Here is an 18379-nt window from a genome sequence, read left to right on the forward strand (position 1 = left end):
AAATGGCAGTTGGAGTAGCTCTCAAGGTTAAACAAAGGAAAAGGCGTTCAAGAAAAGGCTGCCAGTCATGAGAGGCACAACGCAACGCAGCCGCCTCGTGAGCAGCGGGAGCGCGGCACCTCATAAAGTCACAAAGTCACTACGGCAAAGCCAATGGCCGGTCATGGAGCGGATGGACGAAGGTATGACGACGACGGACGCGGTATGGCGCTGCGAGGGCGGGGGTTCAGGCCCACAGAAGGCCCATCCATCCATGAGCCCTCCCGTCGCCGTCCATGCTGTGAGCGGCGGCGGCGGTCCCCCTCCCTCTGGGCTCTGGGCTTTGGGTCAAAGGGTCCGGTCTACCCTCTGGTCTGGACTCGAGCATGGAGAGCGTCCATGAGAGGGAGGGGGCTGGGGTCATTGATACCACCCAACGTCTCAGGCTCAGTTACCTAGACGCCGCCTCGGCCTTGCTGCTGCAGATGCAATAAACGCCAGGACAAAGTTTCTTAATGCAGGCGTCTTGTGCTTCCTTGAAAGATGAGTGAGACTCAGTGAGACTTCTCAAAGCCCGACTCAGACACTCGACTCAGACATCGACTCAAACTCATCATGGCAGCCTCTTCTCGTCTGCTGGACAACTCCCGTGGGGCCTGTCACCATCCAGTCACTGATCAGGCGCCCACTCCATGCGCCGGGGGGAAGCCCACTTCCCACTGTCCTGTCCCTCTCGTCTAGCCCTTCAGCAAGTCACGTCACGAACCAAAAGCCTAAACAAGCACGTTCTTGGAGCTCCACCGGCCGCCCAGGTTGGCGTTAGCGCCCCTCGGGGTAAACGCCCTGCCAGCCATTGCGTCCCTTTGGTTCCTGATCGTCCACCGCAAGCAGCCGCCGATCTGCCCGGGGGCTCCTTTCATCTCGGCGCGAAGCAGTCAGAGAGTTGAAGCAGCGCGCGTCTGTGCAACGTCGCGGCGACTTGATGGAGGACACCCAAGATCGCGTGTTGTGAAACGGTCCTGTCCTGCCGGGCCTGCTAAGTTGTTTCCTCCTCGTCAGGTACCCCCCCGGCACGTTCTTACAGGGGCCATCACGGCAGGTCGTCGCACGTGAGAGGGGTCAGGTGAACTGGGCCTCCATTAGATCCAACAAACTCGGCCGTCAAACTCAAGACGCAGGGCCAAGCTTTTCTGCGCCGAGAACTTGCGTGCTCGTGCTTATGCGATCGCCCGAAAGAGGCACTCTTTGCACATCACAACTTACAATCCGAAAATCTCGGTTCCCAGCTTCTCTCAGTCGCCTTGATCTCTGGCTGATCCAGCATGTTCCTGATTCGATCTAGCTCCGGTTCCGGCAATGGGCCTGTGTCAGCGTGCACCTTAAAATAGCCCAGCCCTTGTAATGGAGCTTGTTAGCTTCTAGGCCTTTTGCTCTGTAGAGCATTGACATGTTTTGTCGAAACTCCCAAGAATCGGCTGTTTAATCTCAGATGCCCATCTTTGCAGCTACCGTCTTCTTCTCTGCCCAGGTACCGCTTGTTCGGCATAACCGCTGTCAATCGACCTGCCCTCCGCGGTTGTAGTGGCACCACGCTGTGGTCAAACATGGTCAAACATGGCACTGAACCATGCCACCAGATGCCCGGATCCAGGCACCTACGTAATTAACTAACCGGTCGGCCAGAGTTATCATGATGGATCCCTCCATGCGGGTCCCAGATCGGCTCAAGAGTCCAGCTCCATCGGGAGCCCCGGTTCTCGTGTCGACAACTCCAGCGGCGCCCTCCGATATGCCGATTCTCCTTGCTCGTGGCTGAGCAGATGTGTCAGGCCAGCCATGAGCAGGTATCCTTTCAGGGGTTAATAAGAATAGCCTCAACTCAAAAGGCATAAATCTCATGAGGCTCCGGCCAACAACGCGCTAGTGTCATTGTGTTGGCTGATCTTCTCAAGAGCCTCATTGTCAACATCCATTCAAGTGCCGGAAACGGCACCTCGTGGGGATCAGCAACAAAAGCAATTCAGCCCTTTAAGCCAGGGCGTTTCTCTATTTCCAATCCGTCGTCTATCGTATTCGCGACGCGTCAAGTATATCCCAGGACCCATCATCCTCCAAAACCATGCTCGTACGCCGAAGCCAATCAAATCGAGACAGACCCTGCTGCCGATGCCATCTTCGCCAGATCCAATCCGCCATGCCACTTAGTTGATGCCATTGTCTTGACTTGAACCGATCCGTCGCATCTATAACCCGCCAGAGGATACCCCTTCAGCCTCATCCTCCTTACCGAGGTCCCATTCCCTCTTCTCGCCAGCCTTGGACCAACGCACACTCTCTGCACTCTTCTCGTCCGCATTACCAGCCCGCGGAACCTTATCATCTGTGAATCCAACTGTGCTCGGGCGCTGTTCCTGGCTTTGCCGAAGCTTTTGGCGGTTTCTAAACGCCTCCACCGCGTCGTCCCAGTTACCACCTCCCTCATCATCATCCATCTGGATATCCTTCTTGGGATCGTAGTTTTCCGAGAATCGTCGATCGATCCCTGATGATCCCCCGATAGTCCCTCGCCCGCGGTATTTCGGAGGCGGTGCTGGCCCAAAAAGATCTTCTCCGGCATCTGAATCTTCCTTCTCCTCATCCTTCTGCTTCCGTGTATCGTTCGTCGTACTCAAGGGCGACCGATGGCGATGCCTGCTCTTCGTCTCTCTTGGGGACCGAGACCGTCGGCGACGCGTAGGTGACCTAGACCTATCTTTCCGTCTCCGGGAGTGGCGATGTCGTTCCTCCTCTTCAGAGCCTCTGCTCCGTGATCTTTCGCGCCGCTTGTGCTCCCTCCTCGACCGCTCCGAACGTGACTCCCCATCATCAGTCTTACTGTGACGGTCTTCTCGAGATAATCGCCCATGATGCCTCCGATCGTCGCGCCGGTCCTTGAAGAGGTCCCTATCCTTCGAATCACTTTCGCGCCTAGACTTGTGCTCAGATTCTCGCTTTTTCGAGTCTTTGCTGGAAGATGGCCCCGCGTCATCATCACTTCTCCTGCGCTTCTTTCCACCGAGAATCGCATGGATGTCGCCCATCTGTCGTCTTCGTATGTCGTGTGTACTCGGGTTTGTTTTTCGCCGCTCAATCTCCTTGGCGCGCTCCAAGTCTTTCAACCGCGCTCTCGATTCGGCAGCTTCCTTGGCCAATAGCGCCTTGTTGTGATTATCGGTGTCTTTGATGATATGTCGAAGGAATCGTGTGTTTGGCTTAAGCATGTTCGCGGGTCTGAAGCCGTGTCAGCAACAGACTTGCCAGACCTCTGTTGGACTCCATTACTTCTTATTCTCGCGATATGCTTCCATGCCCATTGCCGAATACTTGAGGGAGCAGTCGCTTGCCTCCTGGGCAAGCAGGTCCGCGACGTAGTCGTCGGTAAGGATCTCGTCGTTCGACATGGCCAGTCGTGTTCAAAAAATTCCAAGCATAGACAACTCGTATGATAAAAATCGCAAATTGGATGTTGCGCCAAAAAAGAATGCAAGTTGGAGGATGCCGTCTCCAATATCTTGAATCTCCGTTCCCTTGATGTCAGCAAGCATATGCCCCCGCTCACCGCCTTAGATAAGCAAGGTTACCCGCACTAACCTGTTTTAGGTCGGAAGTAAACACTATCGCAACTTAAACAGCTCCTGTCGCGCCGTTAAACAGAACAAACCCTTACAAACGCCAATCATTGAATAAGTTTCATCCAAACTTGATCAAACATAAGCCTTTGATACGCATCCTTCCACAATGGATCAAACAAAGACGCAAGAGGTCCTTGAGGCCTTGGATGAAATCCGGTCAACACGCGAAATCTCCATCATCAAACTCAGCGAGCCCATCTCAAGCTCAACCCCCCAAGATTCCCGTCAACGAACATCAGATGCGTCAAACTCGGCTCTCGACGCGCCAACGCCTGCTAGCTTGGCAGCGGATCTTGCGCACTACAAGGAACTGTTTGCCAAACTGCGCTTCTCGTACGTGCAGCAGGTCACCAAGGAAAAGTTCATCCGCGCCATTGTCGGCGACCCGCCGATGATTGTCACTATGGAGGAGAATATGGAGCTCGAAAAGGAGAACGCCGGCGCCAAGAAGCAGCTCAAAGAGCTCAAGACTGAAGTGGCCGATATGGTGACGGATTTGGAGCGCAGGGGTATCGAGCTGAGCAAGAAGTACGAAACGGTGCAGCTTGAGACAGCAAAGTTGCTGGAGATGCCAACCAAGATTGAGGAGCTGGAGGCACGGATCGAGCAGCTTCGAGCATCGCAGGAGACACCAGCGGGATCAAGCCCCAACATGAACCTACCACTCGCCAAGACACAGGATCTCGTTACCCAACGAAAGCGTGAGCAGCAGGAACTTGCTCGAGAACTGGAGTCGCTGCAGGCCAAGCTTCCCCGGAAGAGGAAGGAAGCCGAGCGGCTCGAGGTTGAGCTTCAGCCTCTTGAAAGCAAGCGTCAAAACAGTGCCACAGCGGCACGCGAAGCGAGGAGGAGGAAAGAGGCTGCTCTTGGTGGTGCGGCAGATGATCTTGAGGAGAGGGCTAGATGGTGGAGAGCCAGTGAAGGTGTGTTGAAGCAAGTTTTGGATATTAAGAATTAAGAGCATTTCTGCAAGACATCTGGGACGGAGGTATTACGGTCGGCGTTGAACGGATACGAGATGGGCATGAAAGCAAGGCGTTGGAGGCATGCTGTGATAAGGATTCAGGGTGGCTGTCGCGTAACTGGGCATCACAGCAGTCAATTTCTCATGATATCAAGAACATTGTTAGCAGCGCGATGAATATGATCGCCTCTATTTCATACTTATCAAGTTAATTGTGCTCTACTAGGAGTGTGTTTCTTGCGACCGTGCAACACTCGCTCCGTCTCTCCGAAGAAGTGTCCAGTTCCGCAATGATATTCAAATTGCCGAGCACATTCGCAATGACGAAGCTCTGACTATCCCAGCTACTTTTTATTCCCAATACTCTGCAAGAGTCGACTTGAGACCAACACTTTGTGGTGGACCTTGAGACCAGTCAAGGCCCCCTGAGGGCAGGTTGGAGCATTAATGTTGAGGATTTATGAGGGGCCAGAAGAGATGAGTTGAGTGTCATCAACTGGAACCATAAAAGACATTAGGGCCGTTCATCTACAGTTTTCATATCTCTTGAGGCATTGAAGTTGTGTAGCCCTGTGTCATCTCATGCCTACTTCATCTTAGGGCGAATACACAATAGCAACTCAACTCTTTCATGCACGTCCGTTACGTACTCGTATATATGCATAAACGAAAAATAATTGTTAAGGGGACCCTGAACAAACCTTAGATATTTCTTCTTTCTTTACACCTGTCGTTATGAGTTAAACTTGATGGATACTAATGAGTTCACCAGGCGTAGCCTCATCAACGCCAAATCTAGCCCCCTATGCAGTTATACCTGACAGATCCCGTCTTCATTTTATAACCAATTCACTACCAGGAAATCATTTAAGCCTTTCTATTCCTACACACTCAATCTATAGTCACAGGATTTACTCTCCGGTGCCTCAATTGTTAAATCACCATGAGTTCCAGGAGCGGCATAGGGTAGGCGACATTGCCAAGGTCACGCGCTTCTTCAACCACCAGTTAATTGCCCTTGATAGACTAATATGTCTTCTTATGTGTTGTTAATATGAGATATGATTGAATAGTTGGACATGTACCGTGTAGCATCACATCTCAACAAGGCCCTCATGGATCGGTAGGCACCGCAGTAGTCTCATCAATGGACGCATAGAAGCCAGACCTCCAGTGCGGATCATACATACTCTTCAGGGCAATCCGCCATTCTTGATACCACGGCTCATAGCCATACATAGCTAACTTAACCTCTTCACTAACTGAATAGCCAACACAATTCTACAACTCACATTGGCGACTGGCCTCGTCGAGAACATGTAGGAGCCTCTGACCAATGTCGACAGCCTTCCAACCAAGCCATAATCCTGAGGTACATACATGATCACTACGACAGTCAAGAAACTGGTATCCTGGCGGGCATACGGGATACATTCGCTAGGGACGGCCTTGACGCTGTACATAGAGTTATCCCCAAGCAGGGCAGTCAACGTATCAAAGCCCCAACGCCTCGCCATTGTCGGTCCAGTAGCGTTTAAATACTTATCACCAAACAGATATTCTGTACTTCTCAACACCTATAAAGAAGAAAAAGACGCTAAAAATAGCCTTTGTGCATGGCGGTGATTCGTTGGAGAAGCCTGGTTGAGTTGCAAGTTTGGGATATTCTCCATGCCTAAGCTGCTAGAGGGACGAGCCCCGTTCGTAGGATGGTTTGGAATAGATGGAATCGACCGCCGTTGCTTTTTCTCAAAGGATTGCGAAGAGGATATTGGATCGGACGGTTGTCAGAGCATGGAGGGGCCGGTAGGGGCATGGCTCTTACATTGTTTGGGTCAATATTAGAGTCGTTGAAGACCATGGGGCGGTGAATGACATTGAAAGAATAGTTACACATGATTTTTGATCACATTCTCGTTGATTCTTCCATACAAAGCCTCAGTTTAGTCACCTGAATCAGTAAACATCTCGTATGGTACTCGAGGTCGAAGATCTTAGATGTGATAGAGGCGACGACGGTCAAATTGCGAATGACTCTACATAGCTCAACACAAGTCTAGGTCTACGTCGATCGTACACTGGTTCCCATCGACCAGGATGAGGTTCCTTGAGACAAGCTGGCCTGGTATCAGTCCAGTGTGATCTCGGAGGAAACCATGGCCACCCCTTAGGCCACGCCGTGGAACTCACCACCTGTTTCTGTTTCCCAAATCAAGGATTGAACATGCAATGGGTGTTGAACTACGACCCCCTGCGTGTTTTCTTGTTTTCTACGGAGCGTCGACACCTGTCATTTAAGATTCCTCTACGAGCCTTGACTGTATGTGTGTTGGAGATGTTGGCAGCATAACTGGCTTGTTCAAACATCGGAATGTATCTTTCATCATCGAATTCTCATATGGAGCCAATAATGACAAGGGCCAATTGAAGGAACTGGCAGCTTTCAACTACAACACGTACAATCAGAGCAGTATTAACGCCCGTGTGCAAGACTCGCCGTTTCACCAACATAGCTCTCCACGCCTGAAACCACACCTATCCTGACGGTAGGATTATGCACTGCCGACCATCTCGTTGTCGCCCCACGGAGGCCATCCGAACCCGGCAGGTAGACCTATGCGCGGGTTCGGAAAGCCGCCCATCGAGGTGGTCTGCCGGGGAAGCATGCGCTGCCAAGGCCAGTCCCTGGCAGACGAACAGGGCGAGGGATATGGCACATGATGCGACGACCTGCGAGGAGCTCCATGATAGGTCAGTTCGTCTATGTCGGGGTGTCGGGGAATAGAGTGCCGTCGGGGCGCAGACTTTACGCGTACAAACTTCACGAGACAAACAGGAGAGCCAGGAGAAGATCGAATTTCTCTTGATTTTTTCGCATCACTTGCATCAGTCAAGCAGCTCTAAGCCATCGACTCATGTACACGTTGTTTCATGGCGTTTCCTGGCGGTGATAAGTTGACGTCAGGTCGGGGCGCTGCGTTTCGCCCAAACAAGGATAGGGCTATTGTAAGCTGTAAGGGATGAGTTGGCGATGCTGATGAAGAGTTATTCATAGTTATCAAGCATGTAGCGTATCGTGTATATGATACAGAGACTCTTTTATTCATGCTTGTGCATTGTTCATGATTGTTCGATACTGGGCAAACAAGATGAGAGCGTGATGGTCGGACTCTTGAAGGACCCGTCGACGGGAATACGCGTAATTATGAGCGAGCGAGGATATGCGTGGGCGCGGGGGATACCAGGACCCGACGGGAGCGAGAGCGAATGGCACCTCAGGCTGCGAGACAAGGCATGGAAAACACTGAGCAGTGGCTGATAATGCTTGACCTCATGGAGCCATGGTCATTGCTTGGCTTGGCTTGATGGTGCTCCCACCGTCTGGGCTGTCGTGATTGATGATTGACGCAGATCCTGGCTCAAGGCGTCGGTTTAGAGAGCGTCTCGATAATTCTGTCCACCAAGGGTCAAACGCCCAGAAGGAGGGGGAACTGGAACTGTCCATGGATGGCATTGTGCCAGTTGCAGCGCCCAGGAGGCACCTCACAACACGATGCCTGGATTTGAATTTACGGACAGCAGAGCCAAGAGGGGCGGGCAAGAAATTCGTATCTCGCATTCACCCCACGTGCATCAGCTCTGCAGGGAATCATTTCTAGGCGGGCGAGCCAATCGCCAATACGCTGTGTCCGTGTCGAGGGGCCTTGTCTGAGATGCTACGCACCACCATCCTTTTTGCCCTTTTTCGACTCTTGAAAGGAGTTTTGTTACGTGGAGGGGCACGTCTAAGCCTCTGGAGGGAAATGAGAGGTGACGCAGCCCTAGGTGACTGGACAGCCTTAGGCAAGCTTGGCTCTCGGTCTTTTCCCCTTTGAAAACCTGGCACTCACTTCTGTGATGCCTAACGTGTACTGTATCGAGCGAGAATGCGTGTCTCGTCGACCCAGCCACCGTCAGGAATTATTGGATGTCAAGTGGCTGCCTCCCGTTGTGACAGGGGACGGGACAATTGGAGTGCGACATGACTGCAGAAGACCAGACCTATTGTTGGGGGGACCGGTCAACCTTGGAGATGCACCGACGGATTTAAGTCATCGGAATATTCAAACAGTCATCAAGTCCGGAGTTAAAGGGCGTTTTGGAATCAGCAACAAGCTTGTTTGTGCTAAAGCCCAGGCCAGGGGTGGTGACTACTCCACTGGATCCCTCTCCACAGAGTTCTCTGCAAGATTCCATTTTTCTTCTTCAAACCCGATCCTTTTCATCATCTCCTCGGCCGGTCGGGGCCCTACAAGACGCCGGGCACAAGAAAATAAACAGGCACAAGAGGACCCAAGATCCAACATGGATCTCATCTGGGCCGAGTTATGCTCGCTGGCTGCCGGAGGAGGGCTGCCCCGTCCCGGCCCCACATTCTGCACCGCGTGGCCGTGACAGCCAAGGGTAAGGGTGGTCCATCCATCCATGGCTTGGTGTGTGTGGGTGGGCTTCTTACAAAAAAACAGAGCGAGGAAATGCGAAATGCGAAACCGAGCAGAACGAGCAGAGGTGGACTCTCATGATAGACGGAGGAACAAGAGACCAGCCACTTGGTCGGACACACGATGGATGATGGAACACGCTCTCCTTCGCTCAACTCGTCTTACTTACAGCAATCCCATGGTGATACGCCTATACGCCGCCAGCGAAGCAATCCAATCCAATCCATTGAGATGCTCGATTTAGAGGCGGAGTCAGATATGGGGATCGCCCGTCATCATCGTAACCGCCTGGTTGGGATTTCCCCAAATGCTGACACCCATGGACGATATGGAAAGCCGCACACGCAGGCGAGAGGGATGGGGGAGAGAGATGCAGCGACACGGCAGCAATTGGCTTGCTCGAACCATTTACCAAGAAAGGAAATCTTCTATCCTCACTCCCCTTCGCCGGTACACACCCCTAGCAGTCGCCGGAGGGTAGCAAGAGCCCGAAAGCCGGGCTACATCTCAGATATGCGATGCCCGTTCGGCCCACCCCACGTCTGAACTCCGCACTCCGCGGGGAGCGGCATTGTCGTTGAGGTCCGCGGACTGTCCATGAAATCTCGAGACTCAATTGATCAACAAGCTCTGCAAGGTTCCTGGGTGTAGCAAAGAGCCGAAGGGCAATCAAGGTAGCCTTAGGGATCTTTGTAGTCGGGCAGGACGCACAGAGCATCATGAGGCTGCTTAGGCTTGGCTAGCATTGACGCTGCGTCGACGTCCAATGCCGTGCGTAGGCGCCGTTGAAGCTTTTTTACCTTGGTTTACCTGGATGGCCATGGATAAGACAAGACAAAGATCCATGAACAAGAGACAACTTCCAAGCGGTCAATGGATCTTAGACCCAGCCCCCAACTGCATTGGATTGGATTGGATTCGAAACTCTCAACCAAAAACAGCACCAAGCGCATCATCAGTCAGCGTTTGTGAGCCTCCATCTCAATTTGGTCCGTCGCTTCGTCCGTCGGTGTCGTTACGCCCCTTGTCAAAGCTTAGGGCTGACTCCAATGGAAAAGAAGCCCCCTACCCCGAATCAATCCTGTCGTCCACCCTCGTCTATTGGACTGCGTGTGTAATGCGTGTTGCTCTGTAATCGAGGGCGGCCGACCTAACGAGCGCGCGCGCGCGCGTATCATCTCATAGTCGCTGCCCCTCCCGTTATTGTTTGGCGTTATGTTATGTCCCATCTACAGTTGACGCCCCCCTCCCTCTCCAAAACCTTCTTCTGCCCGCCCGCGTCTTCTGAGTTGCTCTCGTAAGCCGTTTGCAATCTCCAACCCCCATCTCCATTCCCCCTTGTCGGGGACCATGACAAACCCAAGCCGAAGCTTAAAAAGAAAAAAAGACTTGGGAGAAAAAACAAACCGTAGGATGACCCCAGCTCTTTTTTTTCTTACTGTAGACCCGCCAAAACATAACCTCTTGCAGTTTGGAATGGGCGCCCGCAGGCACTAACAAGCTTCCAAGTGAGCTAGGGTTTCTGGGTCTGGCTCCTTTTTTTTTCTTCCTTGGAGGGGGATGGATAATGGATGATGAATGATGACTCTTATCCCGTTATGTATTTCACATCCATCCGGCCATTGCTCAATAATCATGGACGGATTGGTAAACCTCAATTCGTCCGTTCCGCGCGCCAGCCCGCCCACCGCCCGGATTTACGGCCCAAGCAAAACGTGCTCTCTTAGGTTTTTTTTTTCTTCTCGTGAGGCTTCTGGGGTCGTCTTAGCGTCGGTGCTGTTACGTTGGAGAGCTGTTTGGATTAGTAGAGGGCGTGCCGTTAGCGTCCATGTCAAATGCTTTTCGGCGTTAATCATGGTCAAGGTTGATGGGTTGATTTGCAATCATGGACAATTGGGCCAGGCCAGGCTAGCCAGAGGCAGACAGCAACGATACCGTACCGTACATACTCTGTAACATTCACAGGCAATCACAAATTAACCAAAGACAGAAAGACTAATTCTCCAATTATTTGTCCCGTCCCCTCACGCCATGTGCAGGTGCGGACTTGCGCCCGTTTCCGCACCCTCCATACAAAGATACTGTACCAACGGAATCACGGAGTTTAAGGTGTGCGCGTGTGCGAATGAATGCGCGCGGACGCCGTTCACTCTTTGACTTCAGGTTTGCTGGGTCGCCCGTTCGGCCACCTTCGCAGCCCGTGGTGGATCTCGGTCTCGGGCCCCGATGGACAGCGGCAGAGCAAACACAAATCGAGAAAGGACCAAAGATACTACTGTAGTCAATGACGTGTGACACCCTTTTCATGATCTGATGGGAGGGATCCCTTCCCTGTCCGTCTCTGCTGCGGTTGGATGCAGGTCTAGAATCCCATTGACGGCTCAACGGAGAATTCATCAATGTGACATGACAGATCCATCCCATGGACACGGCAAACGCCAACAACACCCGAGTTCACACCATACGGTACTGCCACGCATGCATAGGGCTCGGCAATTGTCGTTCAATTTAAGGCCATGGACGAAAACAGCCGTCACAATAGAGTTTTGGAGCACGGCAATTTCTTCGTGGCAATTCGGGGACTCGGATTAAATGGTATGCGCCGTCTATCAAAAAAATATGCTTCTTTTCCCCAGAAAACCTTCACAAGGTTACCTTGCCCGAGTGTGCACTTGTTGACCCAGCCCCCTTTCCCCCTGGCGCCCGGGGTGGAAAGAGAGGGAGAGAGATGTCCCTTTTCGTGCCATATTCCATCCAATGTCTTTATCGTATGCCCATATTCCGTATTTCACACACCTTGCCTGCCAACCTGCCTGCCTGCTCCGCTTCCAACTTCCACGTTGTCCGTCTCGTGGCGTTCGAGTTGGGGGAGCTTTGTACAAGATTCCCATGTCCAGCCTTAAGAGAAGTCATCCAACGCCAGCCGCCAAAAGGACACACTCGATTCTACGAGTTCGCGTCCTCTTTTCGTACAGATGAAAAAAAAAAAAAACACCCCAGAACCCTAAAAATATGTGCCCAGAATGGTAGAATGAAAAAAGATACCGATAAACACCGTGCCGCGTGACGAATTTCGACGTGAGGGGAATGGCCGTAAACAAGTAAATCTATAATACTGTACAGTCAAGCGCAGTCAGGGGCCGTGGCGGTTGTCATAGTCGCATCGGTTCGCCGTCGTAGCCTGAATAGATCATGGGATCGCCCATGCCCATCATCACTTCGGGGTTGGGACACGACAGGACGTGGGGCTTGATGGTGCCAAATTCGGATTCGACGAGGCCTTGATTGAGCAGGTCCATGTTGGCCATCATTCCGTTCTGCTGCTGTTGGAGGAATTGCATCGTCAGGTCGCTGGGTTGAGGCTTGGCCATTGACCAAGCAGGGAAGCTCGACATGGACGGGGACTGCGAGGGGAACATGGCTGAGGCGTCGATCTCGGGAGGCGGGGGCGCAAAGTCGAAGTCGCTGCTGCCAGTGAAGCTCTGCGGCGAGAGAGTCATGGCGTTGCTGTTGCCAAATGCAGCCTTTCGGTAGTCGTGCTCAAAGTCGGAGTGGTCGAGCTCGGATGACGATGCTCGTTCTGTTCGGTTGCACACTGAAGAGTCTGTGTCCTTGACCTCCTTCTGGGGCTCCTGCTCCTTCTGCTGGTCTTCGAGTTGTCGTGCCAGCTCAGCCATGCCGGCCTCGTCTTCGGGGAATACTGAGTGCACGGGGAGGTCGATGTCGCTATTGGGTCGGATGCAGCCAAGCTTCTGCGCGATGTTGTGGATCACGGGCTGCCCGCGGTCGTTGAGCTCGGGCTCACCCAGCTCCCAGGGCTGGTTATTCCGGACCATGGAGTAAAGCTTGTGGACAGTGGCGATGAGGGCGAATTGGGTGTTCTCGAGCACCTCGGCGTATCTGTGGCATGTGTAAGTGACGGGTGGATCCAGGTAAGCTTCTTCCACACATACCCTCGAGGCAGTTGCTTGTATTCCATCTTCTTTCTAACACCGGCGGTGCATACCAAACCGTCATCCTTGCATCGCTTGCAGGGGAATTCACCGTCGCACTTGATCGTGTTAGTGGGGGGACACACTCGGAGTTTACCAGACATACCTTGGTCTTCTTCATTCGACATCGCTCACAAGCCTTCCACACACGCTTATGTCGACCGTCCATGCCAGCGGTATGTGTGATATGGTCGTGGTGGTGAATGGCGGCGGCACTAGAGCTCGCTCGTTTGGAGGCGCGGTGGACAGGCTTGACCGACTTGGCACTTGATGTGCTCTTTCGTGAGAGAGTCGACTTGTGATCCTCTGCAGGAGGCGAGGGCAAGCTACTTGAACCCATTGTTGAAGATCTTGTCTTGACTGTAGGGCGAATGGGTCGAGGTGTCATCCAATCCAGAGTGAAGAGGTAAGATAGATATGTTGGGATGGATGTAATGTGTGTAAGTGGGATGAAGAGAGGGATGAACCAGATAGCTGGGAAGGGAGGGGGGAAGGATGTATGTATAATAAGAATGTGAAGCAACAGGGAGAAGAAAAAGGGTTCGACGAGCTTAATAATAATAGCAGTCGAAGCCAAGAGGCATATAACGCGCAGCTGGATTAGGACAGGACCAGGCCCAGGCTTGTGTGACTGGTGACTGTCTGAGATATGCGTAACGGCCTTGAATTAGGTGGATTATGTGAGAATGGGCCACGGCCCTCGGAGGGTTTTCTATCAACTGTCCGGCGCCGCTTGCGGTGCGGGAATCAATGATGGATGGTGAGGGAGGGTGTGTGCCTAACAGTCGGCGAGGTCTTTATGTCCGAGAAGGCGAGGGCGACAGGGATCGTCCAGGGAGCGAACAAGGGCCCGCAGACTGAGGTTGTGGTGGGTCGCCCCGCGGCGTCGACAAGATGCCCCTAGCTGAAGCCAAAAGTCCGCGCGCGACGGGCGGACTTACGGGGGGGGGGGGGGGGGCAGAGAAGAGGATGGATGGACGAGTGGTGAGGAGAGAGGATGGGATGGGGTGGTAATGCTTTTGGGCCGGTTGCTGACAAGGGGAAGGGAGAGTGTGCTGTACTGGCAACGGCCGTTGGAGAAGGACAGCTCAAGCTCAGATGAGAGGACGCGTTATGCTCAAGGCGCAGATCGAGACTAACAGTTGATGAGGGCGAGGCTGAGGCACAAGGATCGAGTGCGAGAGCGAGAACGAGGCAGGGGGGTTTTTGGAATTGGTTGTGCTTCTGAGTGAGTGAGGGCTTGTTTGGAATCGTAAGGTGGAGCACACGACTCTGCTTTGGTGATGGATGATATGTTTTGTTGGCTGCGAGTTTGATGCTGTGCTGTGCAGTGCTGTGCAGTGCTGTGCAGTAGAATGCTGCTGGACAAGGTGATATGCTGCGAAGCCTGTGTGTGCGTGGACGTCTCAAGGCTTATAAAGCTATCATTACCGTTAAAGGCTGACAACTTATGTCCAGGTTCGTCTTGGTCTACAAATGCGTGTAAGACGTTGGGATGTGGGGAGGGGGGCGAGAGCCAGAACACCGGGCGGCCACGTCTTGATATATATCCCCAATTTTGAGGATGAACGAGAAAGACTCGCTTTGGATGGTTCTCGGACGGATCTCGTCATCATCATGGATGCTGCTGGATCATCAGGATCATGAAAAAGAAGCGGGCCTGCCGTCTACCCGCACGGCTCGCTTCTACTCTCTGACTCTGTCCGCTTCTCGCAGTATCGAGCATCCACTCACCTCACCGAATCCTCCTGTCACCACAAAAAACAGAGTCGCAGGCATGGCATAACGCGCATCTCGGCGCCTCCACCGCAGGGGGGCACGAGGTCGAGATGGACTGTGATTGCAGATGCAGCCAGCCAGCGGACGACGACGAGGGAATTGCGGGTTGTCCCCGGCATGCCGTGAAGCCGACCTCCGTGACCCAGAACCCAGAACCTTGATCCATGCAAGATTTCCTGATTTCCATTCCGTGTCGTCTTCTGGGGCTTCTCTCCGTCTGCTCGACAAATCCACATGGTTCCCAGCGTGACGGGATGGAGCTAGACTCCGCCAAGACATGGAACGGGAAACAGGGCCACCACTGTCGTTCTCCTCGTTACGAGCATGAACGAGAAAGACCAGGAATCCCTCCAGGGGAAACTCAAAAATGCCCATCTCATTTTCTGGACTTGTCGTGCCTATCCCATCAACTGACAGGCATGGGTTGGGATACGCTGAAACCCCTTGCGGCCATCTTGCCATGCGGTTGCGGCCCCTGCAAAAAGAGGAACCACCCTTGCTCGACCAACAACAGGTAAGTTTTTGACAGTGAACAAAAGCCCTGTAGCTTTGGTCGCGCGCGCTGTCGGCCGCGGGCTGTCGTACGCTCTCGGCCAATCCAGCAGCGTATTCAAGATCCTCGTAGAGGGGAAAAATAGGGAACAGAGTTGGTAGGGGGGGTGTTCCCGGCCCCGATGGCCCCGATGTCGACGCCCGGCCCCGATGCAGATACCGCCCCCAGGTACGTGGCGATATCGTGGACTGGACTGAGATTGCAGGTTTGCGAATCGTCATTCTGGCCGTATCTCAGCTTTATGGCATGGGTCCATCTGGGCTGCCTCTGGGTGGTCCATTATCATGTTCTGTTTATGCTGCAGTTGGTTCACCCTTTTGACCGCTTATGCAAAGTTCTTCCCAAGACATGGCTGAGTAAGTAACCATGGAGACTTGTAAAGTCCGATCATCAGTGAGTAAGCGGAATGCGGAATCACAAAAAACACCAAGACACAAAACAAAGCGGCCTTTGTCGTGGTCATGAGCGCCTCCGCTGCCCGTGTGTCCCCACCGCACTAGAAAGAAAGCTACGCTAAAGCGCTGCTCCTGCAAAGCCTACTGTAGATAACTAATCCCGCCGTGCCTCCTGACTCTTTTTTTACTCGCACGCAACTCGCTTCCCCGGCCTCTGGGTGAAGCCGCGAGGTGCGTGGTGCGTGTGGTTGGGCGCATGTAGGGCTGGCGAGGTTGCGCTGATCAGCACAGCGAGCTGAGAGGGTCGGCACGGCATTGGGAATCCCAGGGGGCAGCCCCAGGTACCGCCGCACCGCCCCATGGCTGTGAGGGTACCTGGCGTGAGGTAGGTGTGGTTCTCCAAATCCCGCCCCGGCACGGATATAAGTGCCAGCCCGGCGGGCTTTTGCCGTCGCGGTGACGCATCATGGCTCATGGCTTACTAGCTTCCCCCTACTGTACGGTCCTCTGCACGTTGGGCTAAGGGGGCGTGTGTTTTGGGTCTGTCTGAGGTCACAGGTTTCGAGTTTTTGTCAAGAGAGAAAAGAGAAAGGCCTGAAGTCCGGACTTCTCCAAGGGCCGACCCCGATCGGACTCCGCGGGCGGCAATTACCAGGCCGCATTCGCCGCATCGCATCATGCTTCTTTTCTCTCTGTTGTCGAGAATTCACATGCGCTTGCTTCTATTTGCCGTTCATGACTTGCCGGCACAAGACCCCGTGCCTGATCCCGAGTAATCGGTAAGGGCATGGCCTCCGCGGCTTGGCCCATCCATCCATCTCAATGATCTCATCATGGTGTTTTGTACCGTGCCCAGATTCATCTCGCTCCCATTCTCGCACCCCTATTTTTCTCCAGCTACCAGCTGGTCCCCCGATTTTTATTTTTGAGTGTGAGACAAGAGAATAAAAATCCCACTTTCAATTTTGCATCGTGGATACCGCTAGACTTTGGGCACAATGGATGGATGGGCCCATTCCCCTTGACACCCAGCAATCAAGGGCGCCCCCGACAAGACATCCATTCCTCGCTTAGAGCCCCGTTGAAGCTGTTCGCAGAGATGCTTTCCTCTAGCCACCGCCTCAAGCCCAAACGGGAGCCCGAGAAAACGTGCTGCCGTTTCTGATTCGGCACTTGGGGAGACGGACGAGGCTCGGCGACATCTCGTCAACTTGGCTTTCTGCTAGGACAGCGGAACTTGCAAAACCTTGAGCCTCATCTCGCTGTTCCTTAATCGCATCTCGTCTCTTTGGTTGGTTGGTAAACTCATCCCCACGGCACCACCGTCCCGAGGCCACAACCACCGACGTCATACGTCTTGATCTGTCACTGAGACAAGAACAGTCTCGAGCAAATCAGCAGCGTTACCATCACGTTTTTAATTCTCACTGCAGGCCTTGATTGTCTCAAACTCTCGTGTTGAGTGACGGTGCCAAACATGCTTACTGCGAGATGCGAGAACAGAACAGAACAGAACAGGGCGTGTGCGTCTGCGTCTGGCATCCAATGTGTTGATGCGTTGTTGCATCCATTGATTGGGTCGTGTTGGTGCATGATTCCTCACCTCGGGAAGTCAATAACAGCATGGCCAAAGCGAAAAACCCTGATCGCCCACTCAGCGCTAGCTCGTCTTAGTTCTTTTTGCGCCGGCAATAGCAGAGAGCTTCCGGGAATAAGGTCATTCCCAGGGCTGAAGTTTGCCATGACTCTCACATCAATCTGAATCACGTTCATGTGGTGAGTGGGTTTTTCTGACCATGCAATGCATCCATTCACATCCACATGCACACTTGACAATGGATCCATCACAAAGCACATTATCATTTCTCACAGCCATAATCATCATCATCATCACCATCACCAAAGCTATTATCTGACCATCACTAGAGTCAATATCACTTGTCTGATATACTCTCGGAGATAAGAGCTCTCTGCAGCCAACGTGACTTGTGGCGGGCGCAATTGGCTGACTTTGATGTCATGGTGATAGCAAAACGAATGAAGCTTAAAACGTCGTTGGCCACCGAATCAGAATCAGAGCACCTAAATCTTGGAGGGGCCATCTCGCAACGACCGACCAGTCGGCACCACGAGAGCCGAGAGCACGTTTTCTGCCTGGACAATCACAGTCTCATCTCAGCCATATTCTCTCAATCTCCAACAAGACAGCCCGTGGCCCTATGAATTCAGCCGCCAAAAACGTGCGTCTGTGTGAGTGGATCACAAACGAGGCAAAAAAGCGTCGATCGACTGCCACCCCTAGGAATGGATGCCGAACACCGGGTTTCCAGCCTCCATTTCTTCTAGAAGCTCGCGGGAACAACTGCACCCTGCCGCGCTCGGTGCCGGGAGCGGCAAGCCATGGCCATTTTCGCTCCGAGCCACGGGGGCCAGCCCAGCATGTCAAGCAAGCTCTCAAGGTCCCTGGCCGAATCATTAGCCCGTCTTCTCTCTTCTCCATCCTCCAAGGTGTCTGCACGGATCCGAATAACCCTGATCGGTGCCGATGCATTACCCACCGGTCCC

The 18379-nt window shown here is 53.1% G+C and overlaps 4 protein-coding genes across 4 annotated transcripts; 2 read left to right on the forward strand and 2 right to left on the reverse strand.

Moving 5' to 3' along the window:
* Positions 1-67: 67 nt before the first annotated feature.
* Positions 68-382, forward strand: MRS44_004796 (uncharacterized protein; the record flags this gene model as incomplete). The annotated part of the gene is made up of 1 exon (XM_065622336.1): positions 68-382. The coding sequence occupies one exon, from the start codon at positions 68-70 to the stop codon at positions 380-382; it is 315 nt and encodes a 104-aa protein (XP_065478408.1).
* Positions 383-2222: 1840 nt separating this feature from the next.
* MRS44_004797 (uncharacterized protein) lies at positions 2223-3419 on the reverse strand (the record flags this gene model as incomplete). The annotated part of the gene is made up of 2 exons (XM_046275559.2): positions 2223-3249; positions 3301-3419. 2 exons carry the CDS (start codon positions 3417-3419, stop codon positions 2223-2225), a joined length of 1146 nt encoding a protein of 381 aa, XP_046136058.2.
* A 337-nt stretch (positions 3420-3756) lies between these two features.
* Positions 3757-4608, forward strand: MRS44_004798 (uncharacterized protein; the record flags this gene model as incomplete). Its single annotated transcript, XM_046275558.2, has 1 exon — positions 3757-4608. One exon carries the CDS (start codon positions 3757-3759, stop codon positions 4606-4608), a length of 852 nt encoding a protein of 283 aa, XP_046136057.1.
* A 7639-nt stretch (positions 4609-12247) lies between these two features.
* Positions 12248-13427, reverse strand: MRS44_004799 (uncharacterized protein; the record flags this gene model as incomplete). The annotated part of the gene is made up of 3 exons (XM_065622337.1): positions 12248-12995; positions 13049-13146; positions 13194-13427. 3 exons carry the CDS (start codon positions 13425-13427, stop codon positions 12248-12250), a joined length of 1080 nt encoding a protein of 359 aa, XP_065478409.1.
* Between the last annotated feature and the right edge of the window lie 4952 nt (positions 13428-18379).

Source organism: Fusarium solani (genome assembly GCF_023522795.1).
Source record: "Fusarium solani strain SB1 chromosome Unknown bctg00000002, whole genome shotgun sequence".
NCBI lineage: Eukaryota > Fungi > Ascomycota > Sordariomycetes > Hypocreales > Nectriaceae > Fusarium > Fusarium solani.